This window comes from Salmo trutta, unplaced genomic scaffold (genome assembly GCF_901001165.1).
Source record: "Salmo trutta unplaced genomic scaffold, fSalTru1.1, whole genome shotgun sequence".
Classification (NCBI taxonomy): Eukaryota; Metazoa; Chordata; class Actinopteri; order Salmoniformes; family Salmonidae; genus Salmo; species Salmo trutta.
This window is the reverse complement of record NW_021822695.1, coordinates 88,265-105,000: the sequence shown is the minus strand read 5'-3', so window position 1 is coordinate 105,000 and position 16,736 is coordinate 88,265. Positions and strand designations below refer to the sequence as shown.

At 42.9% G+C, this 16,736-nt stretch overlaps 1 protein-coding gene and 2 non-coding genes across 3 annotated transcripts in view; 2 read left to right on the top strand and 1 right to left on the bottom strand.

Annotated features, from left to right (window-relative positions):
- Window positions 1-16,736, bottom strand: part of LOC115183659 (glycine receptor subunit beta) — a 144,500-nt gene that overhangs the window by 76,648 nt on the left and 51,116 nt on the right. The window contains exons 2-3 of the mRNA XM_029744764.1: window positions 6,002-6,154; window positions 1,916-2,023 (exon numbers count right to left, since the gene is read on the bottom strand). Of these exons, the coding sequence (XP_029600624.1) occupies window positions 1,916-2,022 (107 nt within the window). The 5' untranslated portion in view covers window position 2,023; window positions 6,002-6,154. The remainder of the gene's footprint in view (window positions 1-1,915; window positions 2,024-6,001; window positions 6,155-16,736) is intronic.
- trnaa-cgc (transfer RNA alanine (anticodon CGC)) lies at window positions 15,476-15,547 on the top strand. Its single transcript has one exon. It is a non-coding gene; the product is annotated as a tRNA-Ala (tRNA).
- Window positions 16,015-16,086, top strand: trnat-ugu (transfer RNA threonine (anticodon UGU)). The gene has a single exon. It is a non-coding gene; the product is annotated as a tRNA-Thr (tRNA).

Genomic DNA, 16,736 nt, shown 5'->3' with positions numbered 1-16,736 from the left:
GATTACCAGGACGTGTACTCCGGGCATGTGCTGACCAACTGGCAGGTGTCTTCACTGACATTTTCAACATGTCCCTGATTGAGTCTGTAATACCAACATGTTTCAAGCAGACCACCATAGTCCCTGTGAAGAACACAAAGGCAACCTGCCTAAATGACTACAGACCCGTAGCACTCACGTCCGTAGCCATGAAGTGCTTTGAAAGGCTGGTAATGGCTCACATCAACACCATTATCCCAGAAACCCTAGACCCACTCCAATTTGCATACCGCCCAAACAGATCCACAGATGATGCAATCTCTATTGCACTCCACACTGCCCTTTCCCACCTGGACAAAAGGAACACCTATGTGAGAATGCTATTCATTGACTACAGCTCAGCGTTCAACAACATAGTACCCTCAAAGCTCATCACTAAGCTAAGGAACCTGGGACTAAACACCTGCCTCTGCAACTGGATCCTGGACTTCCTGACGGGCCGCCCCCAGGTGGTGAGGGTAGGTAGCAACACATCTGTCACACTGATCCTCAACACTGGAGCTCTCCAGGGGTGCGTGCTCAGTCCCCTCCTGTACTCCCTGTTCACCCACAACTGCATGGCCAGGCACGACTCCAACACCATCATTAAGTTTGCAGACAACACAACAGTGGTAGCCCTGATCATCGACAATGATGAGACAGCCTATAGGGACGAGGTCAGTGACCTGGCCGGGTGGTGCCAGAATAACAACCTATCCCTCAACGTAACCAAGACTAAGGAGATGATTGTGGACTACAGGAAAAGTAGCACTGAGCACGCCCCCATTCTCATCGACGGGGCTGTAGTGGAGCAGGTTGAGAGCTTTAAGTTCCTTGGTGTCCACATCAACAACAAACTAGAATGGTCCAAACACACCAAGACAGTCGTGAAGAGGGCACGACAAAGCCTATTCCCCCTCAGGAAACTAAAAAGATTTGGCATGGGTCCTGAGATCCTCAAAAGGTTCTACAGCTGCAACATCGAGAGCATCCTGACCGGTTGCATCACTGCCTGGTACGGCAATTGCTCGGCCACCGACCGAGCAAGGCACTACAGAGGGTAGTGCGTATGGCCCAGTACATCACTGGGGCTAAGCTGCCTGCCACCCAGGACCTCTACACCAGGTGGTGTCAGAGGAAGGCCCTAAAAATGGTCAAAGACCCCAGCCACCCCAGTCACAGACTGTTCTCTCTACTACCGCAAGGCAAGCGGTACCGGAGTGCCAAGTCTAGGACAAAAAGGCTTCTCAACAGTTTTTACCCCCAAGCCATAAGACTCCTGAATAGGTAACCAATGGTTACCCGGACTATTTGCATTGTGTGCCCCCCCCAACCCCTCTTTTACGCTGCTGCTACTCTCTGTTTATCTTATATGCATAGTCACTTTAACTATACATGTACATACTACCTCAATTGGCCCGACCAACCAGTGCTCCAGCCCATTGGCTAACCGGGCTATCTGCATTGTGTCCCACCACCCGCCAACCCCTCTTTTACGCTACTGCTACTCTCTGTTCATCATATATGCATAGTCACTTTAACCATACCTACATGTACATACTACCTCAATCAGACTGACTAACCGGTGTCTGTATATAGCCTTGCTACTGTTATTTTCAAATGTCTTTTTACTGTTGTTTTATTTCTTTACTTACCTACACACACACACACACACACACACACACACACACACACACACACACACACACACACACACACACACACACACACACACACACACACACACACACACACACACACACACCTTTTTTCCGCACTATTGGTTAGAGTCTGTAAGTAAGCATTTTACTGTAAGGTCTACTACTACACCTGTTGTATTCGGGGCACGTAGCTAATAAAGTTTGATTGGATACTACTACCACTGAGAAGAACTTACGAAGGACATATGACTTGCTTTCCCTTCTTGACTTTCTTTGCAGGTTTTCCTCCGCTCTCTGCAGACTGGGCTAGAGTTAGCAGGAGGAGAATGATCCTCAGGTCCATTCTGTTGGATAGAGAAACATTTAGATATACAGTGGGGTCCAACATTATTAAACCCTTGATAAACATTTAGATATACAGTGGGGTCCAACATTATTAAACCCTTGATAAACATTTAGATATACAGTGGGGTCCAACATTATTAAACCCTTGATAAACATTTAGATATACAGTGGGGTCCAACAGTATTAAACCCTTGATAAACATTTAGATATACAGTAGGGTCCAACATTATTAAACCCTTGATAAACATTTAGATATACAGTGGGGTCCAACATTATTAAACCCTTGATAAACATTTAGATATACAGTGGGGTCCAACATTATTAAACCCTTGATAAACATTTAGATATACAGTGGGGTCCAACATTATTAAACCCTTGATAAACATTTAGATATACAGTGGGGTTCAACATTATTAAACCCTTGATAAACATTTAGATATACAGTGGGGTCCAACATTATTAAACCCTTGATAAACATTTAGATATACAGTGGGGTCCAACATTATTAAACCCTTGATAAACATTTAGATATACAGTGGGGTCCAACATTATTAAACCCTTGATAAACATTTAGATATAAAGTGGGGTCCAACATTATTAAACCCTTGATAAACATTTAGATATACAGTGGGGTCCAACATTATTAAACCCTTGATAAACATTTAGATATACAGTGGGGTCCAACATTATTAAACCCTTGATAAACATTTAGATATCCAGTGGGGTCCAACATTATTAAACCCTTGATAAACATTTAGATATACAGTGGGGTCCAACATTATTAAACCCTTGATAAACATTTAGATATACAGTGGGGTCCAACATTATTAAACCCTTGATAAACATTTAGATATACAGTGGGGTCCAACATTATTAAACCCTTGATAAACATTTAGATATACAGTGGGGTCCAACATTATTAAACCCTTGATAAACATTTAGATATACAGTGGGGTCCAACAGTATTAAACCCTTGATAAACATTTAGATATACAGTAGGGTCCAACATTATTAAACCCTTGATAAACATTTAGATATACAGTGGGGTCCAACATTATTAAACCCTTGATAAACATTTAGATATACAGTGGGGTCCAACATTATTAAACCCTTGATAAACATTTAGATATACAGTGGGGTCCAACATTATTAAACCCTTGATAAACATTTAGATATACAGTGGGGTTCAACATTATTAAACCCTTGATAAACATTTAGATATACAGTGGGGTCCAACATTATTAAACCCTTGATAAACATTTAGATATACAGTGGGGTCCAACATTATTAAACCCTTGATAAACATTTAGATATACAGTGGGGTCCAACATTATTAAACCCTTGATAAACATTTAGATATAAAGTGGGGTCCAACATTATTAAACCCTTGATAAACATTTAGATATACAGTGGGGTCCAACATTATTAAACCCTTGATAAACATTTAGATATACAGTGGGGTCCAACATTATTAAACCCTTGATAAACATTTAGATATCCAGTGGGGTCCAACATTATTAAACCCTTGATAAACATTTAGATATCCAGTGGGGTCCAACATTATTAAACCCTTGATAAACATTTAGATATACAGTGGGGTCCAACATTATTAAACCCTTGATAAACATTTAGATATACAGTGGGGTCCAACATTATTAAACCCTTGATAAACATTTAGATATACAGTGGGGTCCAACATTATTAAACCCTTGATAAACATTTAGATATACAGTGGGGTTCAACATTATTAAACCCTTGATAAACATTTAGATATACAGTGGGGTCCAACATTATTAAACCCTTGATAAACATTTAGATATACAGTGGGGTCCAACATTATTAAACCCTTGATAAACATTTAGATATCCAGTGGGGTCCAACATTATTAAACCCTTGATAAATGTGAGCAAAAGACTGTATAAAATAAATATAACAAATACTGAGCTATATTGTATGCAAAAATTTTTTTTAACAATTATTTTATTCTAATTGTTCAGACAGAGATTTTGTTTAAGTAATCAATTTATTTTTCTCTCAAGAAGATAGGGGTCAAAATTATTGGCATCCCTGTTTTCAATACCATTCAATACCTCCCCTTATGATGAAAACGGCTCTGAGCCTTTTCTAAAATGTTTTATGATTTGGCGAACACATTGGGAGGGATCTTATACCATTCCTCCATACAGAATCTTTCCAGATCCTTTGGCTGTGCTTATGGACTGCCCTCTTCAAATAACACCACATGTTTTGTGTAAAGGGTTCTACATGGAACTCAAAAGGGTTCTACATGGAACTCAAAAGGGTTCTTCCTGGAACAAAAAAGGGTTCTTCAAAGGCTTCTGCTATGGGGGCTGCCGAAGAACCCTTTCAGGTTGTAGCTAGCACCATGTTTCTAAGAGTGTATGGAGGAATGGTCTGAGATCCCTCTCAATGTGTTATCCAATCTCATACAACATTTTGGAAAATTCTATGTGCCCTTATCCTCGTAAGGTGAGGTATTGAAAACAGGGGTGCCAATTTTGGCCATAATTTTTTTTCTTTCAGAAAATGTAATATTTATTAAACAAAATATCTTTCTCTGACCAACTGTATTAGTATACACTACCGCTCAAAAGGTTGGGGTCACTTAGAAATGTCTGGCAGCTTCATTAAATAGTACCCGCAAAACACCAGTCTCAATGTCAACAGTGAAGAGGCGACTCAGGGAGAAAGAGACAGAGAGGCAGAGAGAGAGGAGAGATTTTTTGTCCATCTTAATCTTTTCTTTTTATTGGCCAGTTTGAGATATGGATTTTTCTTCGCAACTCTGCCTAGAAGGCCAGCATCCCGGAGTCGCCTCTTTACTGTTGACGTTGAGACTGGTGTTATGCGGGTACACATTATATATAAACAGAATAGTCTAACATGTAATACACATTTGTCACGTCCTGACCATAGAAGAGCTCTTATTTTCTATGGTAGAGTAGGTCAGGGCGTGACTGGGGGGGTTTATCTAGTTTATTTAGTTCTATGTTTGGTTCTAGTTTCTTTTTTCTATGTTGGGGTTTTGTATGATTCCCAATTAGAGGTAGCTGGTCATCATTGTCTCTAATTGGGGATCATATTTAAGTAAGTGTTTTTCCCACCTGTGTTTGTGGGAGATTATTTTGAGTTAGTGCATGTTGCTCCTCTGTCGTCACGGTTTGTTGTTTTTGTTTATAGTTTATTGTCTGTCTTGCAAAGTTTCACATTTAAATGAAAATGTGGAACGATACGCACGCTGCGCCTTGTTCTCCTTCATACGACGTTCGTGACAAAATTATATATAAACAGAGCAGTCTAACATCTAATACACATTATATATAAACAGAGCAGTCTAACATTATACACATTATATATAAACAGAGCAGTCTAACATCTAATACACATTATATATAAACAGAGCAGTCTAACATCTAATACACATTATATATAAACAGAGCAGTCTAACATCTAATACACATTATATATAAACAGAGCAGTCTAACATCTAATACAGATTATATATAAACAGAGCAGTCTAACATCTAATACACATTATATATAAACAGAGCAGTCTAACATCTAATACACATTATATATAAACAGAGCAGTCTAACATCTAATACACATTATATATAAACAGAGCAGTCTAACATTATACACACACCAGTCTAACACACACAGTATTCTGGCATTACACACATACTGATTATGTCTACCAACCTTTCTCAGTCATATTGTCCTGACTCATCACAATACAACAGACAGACAGACCGAGAGAGACACCAAGGGAGAGACTGACAGATAGAGAGAAAGAGACAGAGATGGAGAGGCAGACAGAGACGAGAGATGGAGAGAGAGGGAGAGAGGGAAAGATGGAGGTAGAGAGGAGAGATTGAAAGAGAGAGGGAAAGAGGGAGAGATAGAATGTCATAATGAGAGTTACTGCAGAATGAAGAGAGAGCTGTTTATCTTACCTTGACACTCTGGTTGCTACGCTGGTTGCTGCGATGTTTTAACAACGATGTCGGTTACTGCAGCAGCATCATGTCCTTTCATCTGTCTCCTCTCGTGTGCCGTTCTCAAGTTCAACCCAGCTCCTTCCGCCTGCCCACACAATGACGATATATCTGTCAGAAGAGAGACGGAGGGAGGGAGAGAGGGCGGTAGAGAGGGAGGTAGCGTACGTGAGTGAAAGTGAGGGAGGTTGTGAAAACGAGGGATCAAGAGTGTGTGTGAGAGAGAGGCAGGGAGAGAGTGTGTGTAAGAGAGGCAGAGAGAGAGTGTGTGAGAGAGAGTGTGAGAGAGAGTCAGGGAGAGAGACTGTGTGTGAGAGAGGCAGGGAGAGAGTGTATGAGAGAGGCAGGGAGAGAGAGTGAGAGAGAGGCAGGGAGAAAGAGTCAGGGAGAGAGAGAGAGAGAGAGAGAGAGAGAGAGAGAGAGAGAGAGGCAGGGAGAGAGAGTCAGGGAGAGAGTGTGTGAGAGAGGCAGGGAGAGAGTGTGTGTGTGAGAGAGGCAGGGAGAGAGACTGTGTGTGAGAGAGGCAGGGAGAGAGTGTGTGTGTGAGAGAGGCAGGGAGAGAGACTGTGTGTGAGAGAGGCAGGGAGAGAGTGTCAGGGAGAGAGAGAGAGAGAGGCAGGGAGAGAGAGTCAGGGAGAGAGAGAGAGGCAGGGAGAGAGAGTCAGGGAGAGAGTGTGTGAGAGAGGCAGGGAGAGAATGTGTGAGAGAGGCAGGGAGAGAGACTGTGTGTGAGAGAGGCAGGGAGAGAGACTGTGTGTGAGAGAGGCAGGGAGAGAGACTGTGTATGTCAGAGTTGCGTGTTTGTGCATCTGCGCTCTAACGTGCGCAGTAGCTCAAGCCCCATGTTAGCAGCACGAGTCCATGCACGAGCACAGTGTCATTGTAATGCTCTTTATGGTCCCCTCTTTATGGTCTACTGCAGAGCACAGTCTATATATTCTACAGTAGAACACAGTCTTTATATTCTACAGTAGAACTCTTTATATTCTACAGTAGAACACAGTCTTATATTCTACAGTAGAACACAGTCTTATATTCTACAGTAGAACACAGTCTATATATTCTACAGTAGAACACAGTCTTTATATTCTACAGTAGAGCACAGTCTTATATTCTACAGTAGAACACAGTCTTTATATTCTACAGTAGAACACAGTCTTATATTCTACAGCAGAACAGTCTTAAATTCTACAGCAGAACACAGTCTTTATATTCTACAGTAGAACACAGTCTATATATTCTACAGTAGAACACAGTCTTATATTCTACAGCAGAACAGTCTTAAATTCTACAGCAGAACACAGTCTTTATATTCTACAGTAGAACACAGTCTATATATTCTACAGTAGAACACAGTCTTTATATTCTACAGTATAAAGACTGTTCTACTGTAGAATATAAGACTGTGTTCTGCTGTAGAATTTAAGACTGTTCTGCTGTAGAATATAAGACTGTGTTCTACTGTAGAATATAAAGACTGTTCTACTGTAGAATATAAAGACTGTGCTCTACTGTAGAATATAACACAGTCTTATATTCTACAGTAGAACACAGTCTTTATATTCCACATTGCAACAGTCTTTATATTCTACAGTAGAACAGTCTTTATATTCTACAATAGAACAGTCTTTATATTCTATAGTAGAACAGTCTTTATATTCTACAGTAGAACAGTCTTTATATTCTACAGTAGAACACAGTCTTATATTCTACAGTAGAACACAGTCTTATATTCTACAGCAGAACAGTCTTAAATTCTATAGTAGAACACAGTCTTTATATTCTACAGCAGAACACAGTCTTTATATTCTACAGCAGAACAGTCTTATATTCTACAGTAGAACAGTCTTTATATTCTACAGTAGAACAGTCTTTATATTCTACAGCCGAACAATCTTATATTCTACAGTAGAACACAGTCTTATATTCTACAGTAGAACAGTCTTTATATTCTACAGCCGAACAGTCTTATATTCTGCAGTAGAACAGTCTTTATATTCTACAGTAGAACAGTCTTATATTCTACAGTAGAACACAGTCTTATATTCTACAGTAGAACAGTCTTATATTCTACAGTAGAACAGTCTTTATATTCTACAGTTGAACACAGTCTTATATTCTACAGTAGAACAGTCTTATATTCTACAGTAGAACCAGTCTTATATTCTACAGTAGAACACAGTCTTATATTCTACAGTTGTCATAATTGTCGTCTGGAAAGGAGGACCAAAACGCAGCGGGTTGTATACTCATCTTCTTTTAATAGGATTGCGTCCTACCTGACAGGTCGCTCCTACCAGGTGGCGTGGCGAGAATCTGTCTCCGCACCACGTGCTCTCACCACTGGTGTCCCCCAGGGCTCTGTTCTAGGCCCTCTCCTATTCTCGCTATACACCAAGTCACTTGGCTCTGTCATATCCTCACACGGTCTCTCCTATCATTGCTATGCAGACGACACACAATTAATCTTCTCCTTTCCCCCTTCTGACAACCAGGTGACGAATCGCATCTCTGCATGTCTGGCAGACATATCAGTGTGGATGACGGATCACCACCTCAAGCTGAACCTCGGCAAGACGGAGCTGCTCTTCCTCCCGGGGAAGGACTGCCCGTTCCATGATCTCGCCATCACGGTTGACAACTCCCTTGTGTCCTCCTCCCAGAGTGCTAAGAACCTTGGCGTGATCCTGGACAACACCCTGTCGTTCTCCACTAACATCAAGGCGGTGACCCGATCCTGTAGGTTCATGCTCTACAACATTCGCAGAGTACGACCCTGCCTCACACAGGAAGCGGCGCAGGTCCTAATCCAGGCACTTGTCATCTCCCGTCTGGATTACTGCAACTCGCTGTTGGCTGGGCTCCCTGCCTGTCCCATCAAACCCCTACAACTCATCCAGAACGCCGCAGCCCGTCTGGTGTTCAACCTTCCCAAGTTCTCTCACGTCACCCCACTCCTCCGCTCTCTCCACTGGCTTCCAGTTGAAGCTCGCATCCGCTACAAGACCATGGTGCTTGCCTACGGAGCTGTGAGGGGAACGGCACCTCCGTACCTTCAGGCTCTGATCAGGCCCTACACCCAAACAAGGGCACTGCGTTCATCCACCTCTGGCCTGCTCGCCTCCCTACCTCTGAGGAAGCACAGTTCCCGCTCAGCCCAGTCAAAACTGTTCGCCGCTCTGGCACCCCAATGGTGGAACAAGCTCCCTCACGATGCCAGGACAGCGGAGTCAATCACCACCTTCCGGAGACACCTGAAACCCCACCTCTTTAAGGAATACCTGGGATAGGATAAAGTAATCCTTCTAACCCCCCCCTTTAAAAGATTTAGATGCACTATTGTAAAGTGGTTGTTCTACTGGATATTATAGGTGAATGCACCAATTTGTAAGTCGCTCTGGATAAGAGCGTCTGCTAAATGACTTAAATGTAATGTAAATGTAATAGGAGAAAGAAGGAAAACCAAACGAACACGTATACAAAAATCACAAAAATGATGAACGACGAAATACAGTCTTGTCAGGCATAGACAGCTAAACAAGCACAACCTCCCACAAATCACAAATCACAAACACACCCTAATATATAGGACTCTCAATCAAAGGCAACTAGACAACCCCTGCCTCCAATTGAGAGTCCACACCCCAATTAACTAAACATAGAAACAGACTAACTAGAAAGAACATAGAAATAGACTAACATAGAGCAGTGACCAAAAAACCTGGAAATAATAAATCAAACACCCTACTACATAAACCATCACCCCGAAACACATAAACAAAATACCCTCTGCCACGTCCTGACCAAACTACAATAGCAAATAATCTTTATACTGGTCAGGACGTGACAACAGTAGAACACAGTCTTTATATTCCACAGTAGAACACAGTCTTATATTCTACAGTAGAACAGTCTTTATATTCTACAGTAAAACTGTCATGGCTGTCGTCGTCAGACGAAACAGAGAAATCGTCGTCTGAGAAAGTTGACCAATACGCAGCGGATTGCGTGCTCATCATGATATTTATTAAACTGTGAACACCAAAACAATAAACACGAACGACTCCAGACTGGCTAACAGGCTACTTACAAAATCATAGCAGTGTTAACACAACCACCCACATACCCAACTGACAAACATACTCCTAAATATATGACTCCCAATCAGGAACAACGATAACCAGCTGTCCCTGATCGGGAGCCACACAGACCAACATAGAAACACAACACCCAGAACAAACATACACAGACATCTTCTGCCACGTCCTGACCAAAATACTACACAACTACACCCTCTGCTGGTCAGGACATGACAAAAACACAGTCTTTATATTCTACAGTAGAACACAGTCTTTATATTCTACAGTAGAACACAGTCTTTATATTCTGCAGTAAAACAGTCTTTATATTCTACAGTAGAACACAGTCTTTATATTCTACAATAGAACACAGTCTTTATATTCTACAGTTGAACACAGTCTTTATATTCTACAGTAGAACACTGTCTTATATTCTACAGTAGAACACAGTCTTTATATTCTACAGTAGAACACAGTCTTTATATTCTACAGTAGAACAAAAACAAAATGTTGAACTAAGAACAGATATAGCCCTTGGTTCACTCCAGACCTGACTGCCCTTGACCAGCACAAAAACATCCTGTGGCGTTCTGCATTAGCATCGAATAGTCCCCGCAAAATGTAACTGTTCAGGGAAGTCAGGAACCAATACACGCAGTCAGTCAGGAAAGCAAAGACTAGCTTTTTCAAACAAAAATTGCATCCTGTAGCTCTAACTCCAAAAGGTTTTGGGACACTGTAAAGTCCATGGAGAACAAGAGCACCTTCTCCCAGCTGCCCACTGCACTGAGGCTAGGTAACACGGTCACCACCGATAAATCCATGATAATCGAAAATTTCAATTAACATTTCTCTACGGCTGGCCATGCTTTCCTCCTGGCTACCCCAACCCCGGCCAACAGCTCCGCACCCCCCACAGCTACTTGCCTGAGCCTCCCCAGCTTCTCCTTCACCCAAATCCAGATAACAGATGTTCTGAAAGAGCTGCAAAACCTGGACCCGTACAAATCAGCTGGGCTAGACAATCTGGACCCTCTCTTTCTAAAATTATCCACCGCCATTGTTGCAACCCCTATTACCAGTCTGTTCAACCTCTCCTTCTTATCGTCCGAGATCCCTAAAGATTGGAAAGCTGCCGCGGTCAAACTGTTATAGACCTATATCCATCCTGCCCTGCCTTTCTAAAGTCTTCGAAAGCCATGTTAATAAACAGATCACTGACCATTTCGAATCCCACCGTACCTTCTCCGCTGTGCAATCCGGTTTCTGAGCTGGTCATGGGTGCACCTCAGCCACGCTCAAGGTACTAAACGATATCATAACTGCCATCGATAAAAGACAGTACTGTGCAGCCGTCTTCATCGACCTGGCCAAGGCTTTCGACTCTGTCAATCACTGTATTCTTATCGGCAAACTCAATCACCTTGGCTTCTCAAATGACTGCCTCGCCTGGTTCACCAACTACTTCGCAGGCAGAGTTCAGTGTGTAAAATCGGAAGGCCTGTTGTCCGGACCTCTGGCAGTCTCTATGGGGGTACCACAGGGTTCAATTCTTGGGCAGACTCTTTTCTCTGTATATATCAACGATGTCGCTCTTGCTGCGGGTGATTCCCTGATCCACCTCTACGCAGACGACACCATTCTGTATACTTCTGGCCCTTCTTTGGACACTGTGTTAACTAACCTCCAAACAAGCTTCAATGCCATACAACACTCCTTCCGTGGCCTCCAACTGCTCATTAACGCCAGTACAACCAAATGCATGCTTTTCAACCGTTTGCCACCCGCACCCGTCCGCCCGACTAGCATCACTACTCTGGACGGTTCTGACCTAGAATATGGGGAAAACTACAAATAATGTCTGGCTAGACTGTAAACTCTCCTTCCAGACTCATATCAAACAATCCAAAATTAAATCTAGAATCGGCTTTCTATTTCACAACAAAGCCTCCTTCACTCACGCCGCCAAACTTACCCTAGTAAAACTGACTATCCTACCAATCCTCAACTTCAGCGATGTCATCTGCAAAATAGCTTCCAATACTCTACTCAGCAAACTGGATGCAGTCTATCACAGTGCCATCCGTTTTGTTACCAAAGCCCCTTCAAATCAAATCAAATCAAATTTTATTTGTCACATACACATGGTTAGCAGATGTTAATGCGAGTGTAGCGAAATGCTTGTGCTTCTAGTTCCGACTATACAGTAATATCTAACAAGTAATCTAACCTAGCAATTTCACAACTACCTTATACATACAAGTGTAACGGAATAAAAATATATGAATGAGTGATGGCCGAACGGCATAGGCAAGACAGAGTAGATGGTATAGAGTACAGTATATACATATGAGATGAGTAATGTAGGGTATGTAAACATGATATAAAGTGGCATTGTTTAAAGTGGCTAGTGATACATTTATTACATACATTTTTCTATTATTAAAGTGGCTAGAGTTGAGTCAGTAGGCAGCAGCCACTCAATGTTAGTGATGGCTGTTTAACAGTCTGATGGCCATGAGATAGAAGCTGTTTTTCAGTCTCTCGGTCCCCGCTTTGATGCACCTGTTCTGACCTCGCCTTCTGGATGATAGCGGGGTGAACAGGCAGTGGCTCGGGTGGTTGTTGTCCTTGATGATCTTTTTGGCCTTCCTGTGACATCGGGTGGTGTAGGTGTCCTGGAGGATAGGTAGTTTGCCCCCGGTGATGCATTGTGCAGACCTCAGTACCCTCTGGAGAGCCTTACGGTTGTGGGCGGTGCAGTTGCCGTACCAGGCGGTGATACAGCCTGACAGAATGCTCTCGATTGTGCATCTGTATAAGTTTGTGAGTGTTTTTGGTGACAAGCCAAATTTCTTTAGCCTCCTGAGGTTGAAGAGGCACTTCCCCCACGCTGTCTGTGTGGGTGGACCATTTCAGTTTGTCCGTGATGTGTACGCCGAGGAACTTAAAACTTTCCACCCTCTCCACTACTGTCCCGTCGATGTGGATAGGGGGCTGCTCCCTCTGCTGTTTCCTGAAGTCCACGATCATCTCCTTTGTTTTGTTGACATTGAGTGTAAGGTTATTTTCCTGACACCACACTCCGAGGGCCCTCACCTCCTCCCTGTAGGCGTATCGTCGTTGTTGGTAATCAAGCCTACCACTGTAGTGTCGTCTGCAAACTTGATGATTGAGTTGGAGGCGTGCATGGCCACGCAGTCATGGGTGAACAGGGAGTACAGGAGAAGGCTGAGCACACACCCTAATGGGGCCCCAGTGTTGAGGATCAGCGGGGTGGAGATTTTGATACCTACCCTCACCACCTGGGGGCGGCCCGTCAGGAAGTCCAGGACCCAGTTGCACAGGGCGGGGTCGAGACCCAGGGTCTCGAGTTAATGACGAGTTTGGAGGGTACTATGGTGTTAAATACTGAACTGTAGTCAATGAACAGCATTCTTACATAGGTATTCCTCTTGTCCAGGTAGGTTAGGGCAGTGTGCAGTGTGATTGCGATTGCGTCGTCTGTGGACCTATTGGGGCGGTAAGCAAATTGGAGTGGGTCTAAGGTGTCAGGTAGGTTGGAGGTGATATGGTCCTTGACTAGTCTCTCAAAGCACTTCATGATGACGGAAGTGAGTGCTACGGAGCGGTAGTCATTTATCTCAGTTACCTTAGCTTTCTTGGGAAAAGGAAGAATGGTGGCCCTCTTGAAGCATGTGGGAACAGCAGACTGGGATAAGGATTGATTGAATATGTCCGTAAACACACCAGCCAGCAGGTCTGAGCATGCTCTGAGGACGCAGCTGGGGATGCTGTCTGGGCCGGCAGCCTTGCGAGGGTTTACACTTTTAAATGTTTTACTCACATTGGCTGCGGTGAAGGAGAGGCCGCAAGTTTTGGTAACGGGCCGTGTCAGTGGCACTGTATTGTCCTAGAAAGCGAGCAAAGAAGTTTAGTTTGTCTGGGAACAAGACATCGTGGTTGGCTGGTTTTTCTTTTGTAGTCCGTGATTGACTGTAGACCCTGCCACATACCTCTCGTGTCTGAGCCGTTGAATTGCGACTCCACTTTGTCTCTATACTGACACTTAGCTTGTTTGATTGCCTTGCGGAGGGAATAGCTACACTGTTTGAATTCGGTTATGTTTCCAGTCACCTTGCCCTAATTAAAAGCAGTGGTTCGCTCTTTCAGTTTTGCGCGAATGCTGACATCAATCCACAGTTTCTGGTTGGGGAATGTTTTAATAGACGCTGTGGGTACAACATCACTGATGCACTTGCTAATAAACTAGCTCACAGAATCAGTGTATTCATCAATGTTGTTGTTCGACGCTATGCGGAACATATCCCAGTCCACGTGATCAAAGCAATCTTGAAGAGTGGAATCCGATTGGTCGGACCAGCGTTGAACAGACCTGAGCACGGGTCCTTCCTGTTTTAGTTTCTGTCTAAAGGCTGGGAGCAAAAAAATGGAGTCGTGGTCAGATTTTCAAAAAGGAAAGCGGGGTAGGGCCTTATATGCGTCACGGAAGTAAGAATAACAATGATCCAGAGTTTTGCCAGCCCGGGTCGCACAATCGATATGCTGATAAAAATTTAGGGAGCCGTAAACTACCCACCACTGCGACCTGTATGCTCTAGTCAGCTGGCCCTCGCTACATATTCGTCACCAGACCCACAGGCTCCAGGTCATCTATAAGTCTATGCTAGGTAAAGCTCCGCCTTATCTCAGCTCACTGGTCACGATAAAAACACCCACCCGTAGCATCGCTCCAGCAGATATATCTCACTGGTCATCGCCAAAGCCAACACCTCCTTTGGCTGCCTTTCCTTCCAGTTCTCTGCTGCCAATGACTGGAACGAATAGCAAAAATCGCTGAAGCTGGAGACTTATATTTCCCTCACTAATTTTAAACATCAGCTATCTGAGCAGCTAACCGATCGCTGCAGCTGTACATAGCCCATCTGTAAATAGCCCACCCAATCTACCTACCTCATCCACATATTGTTTTTATTTACTTTCTGCTCTTTTGCACACCAGTATTTCTACTTGCACATCATCATTTGCTCATCTATCACTCCAGTGTTAATTTGCTCAATTGTAATTACTTCGCTACTATGGCCAATTTATTGCCTTACCTCCTCATGCCATTTGCACACACTGTATATAGACGTTCTTTTTTTCTATTGTGTTATTGACCTTACGCTTGTTTATTCCATTTGTAACTCTGTGTTGTTGTTTGTGTCGCACTGCTTTGCTTTATCTTGGCCAGGTTGCAGTTCTCAATGAGAACTTGTTCTCCTCTAGCTGACCTGGTTAAATAAAGGTGAAATAAATTTAAATAAGAAACATTTTTTATTTTTCCCAGAAAGGGGATGTAGCTCAGTGGTAGAGCGCATGCTTCGCATGTATGAGGTCCTGGGTTCAATCCCCAGCTTCTCCATTTAAAATTATTGCATTGACCCAACTCCTACTTTACAGAATGTGGAAATTTTAAGCAGGAAACAGAGATGTGCTAAATAATTTGGTCTTGTAATCTGAAGAACATGCATTCAATCCCTGTTTGTACATTTATAGAACAGAAGTGGCATTGTTGCCAACTTTTATGGCGTCATTTTCAAAAACTGAAGATCATGGGTTCGATCCCAGTCTGTACCTGGTTTAAGAATTGCTGCTATCATTTCATTGTAGTTTCAATGGAGTGGTGTATATAAAAAGTACATTGTATTGATATTGCATTTTATCTGCAAATGAAATGGGATGGAAGCTCAGAGGGGGAGTGCATGCAAAATATGTATGAGGTCCTCGGTTCAATCCCAAGATTATGCACTGAGTTTATTTGTGTGCCAAATTGACATTTACACAACTACTACTTTCCTGAGTGTTGATATATAATTCACAGCGTAGAGTGGCATGGTGGCCAAGTGGTAAGGCATTGGTCTTGTAAACCGAAGATCATGGGTTCAAATCCCGTCCGTGCCTTTATGAAAGACATCTGATATCATGGACCTGTGCTTTAGTTGGATGAATTTGGAGAAAAGCAAGTTGTATCAATATTGCAACACAACTATTAAAGTAAGGGGATGTATCTCTATGGTAGAGCCAGTACTTTACATGAATGCGGTCCAACGTTAATCCCCAACTTCTCTGTTGAGTGTAATTAGTTGTTAAATTAGCTTTTGCACAACTCCCACTTTCCAGAATGTTGACATTCTAAGAAGGAAATAGATATGCTAAATCATCTGTTTCTGTAAACTGAAGCACATGGGTTCAATCCTTGTTCCACGTTTATGGAAGATAGCTGATATTATGGAAATGTACATTCATTAGAACAGTGTAAAGAAAAGGTAAATAGTATTGATATGACCGCTGCGACCAGTATGCTCTAGTCGGCTGGCCCTCGCTACCTATTCGTCACCAGACCCACTGGCTCCAGGTCATCTATAAGTCTATGCTAGGTAAAGCTCCGCCTTATCTCAGCTCACTGGTCACGATAACAACACCCACCCGTAGCAGGCGCTCCTGCAGGTATATCTCACTGTTCATCCCCAAAGCCAAAACCTATTTTGGCCGCCTTTCCATCCAGTTCTCTGCTGCCAAAGACTGGAACGAATTGCAAAAATCGCTGAAGC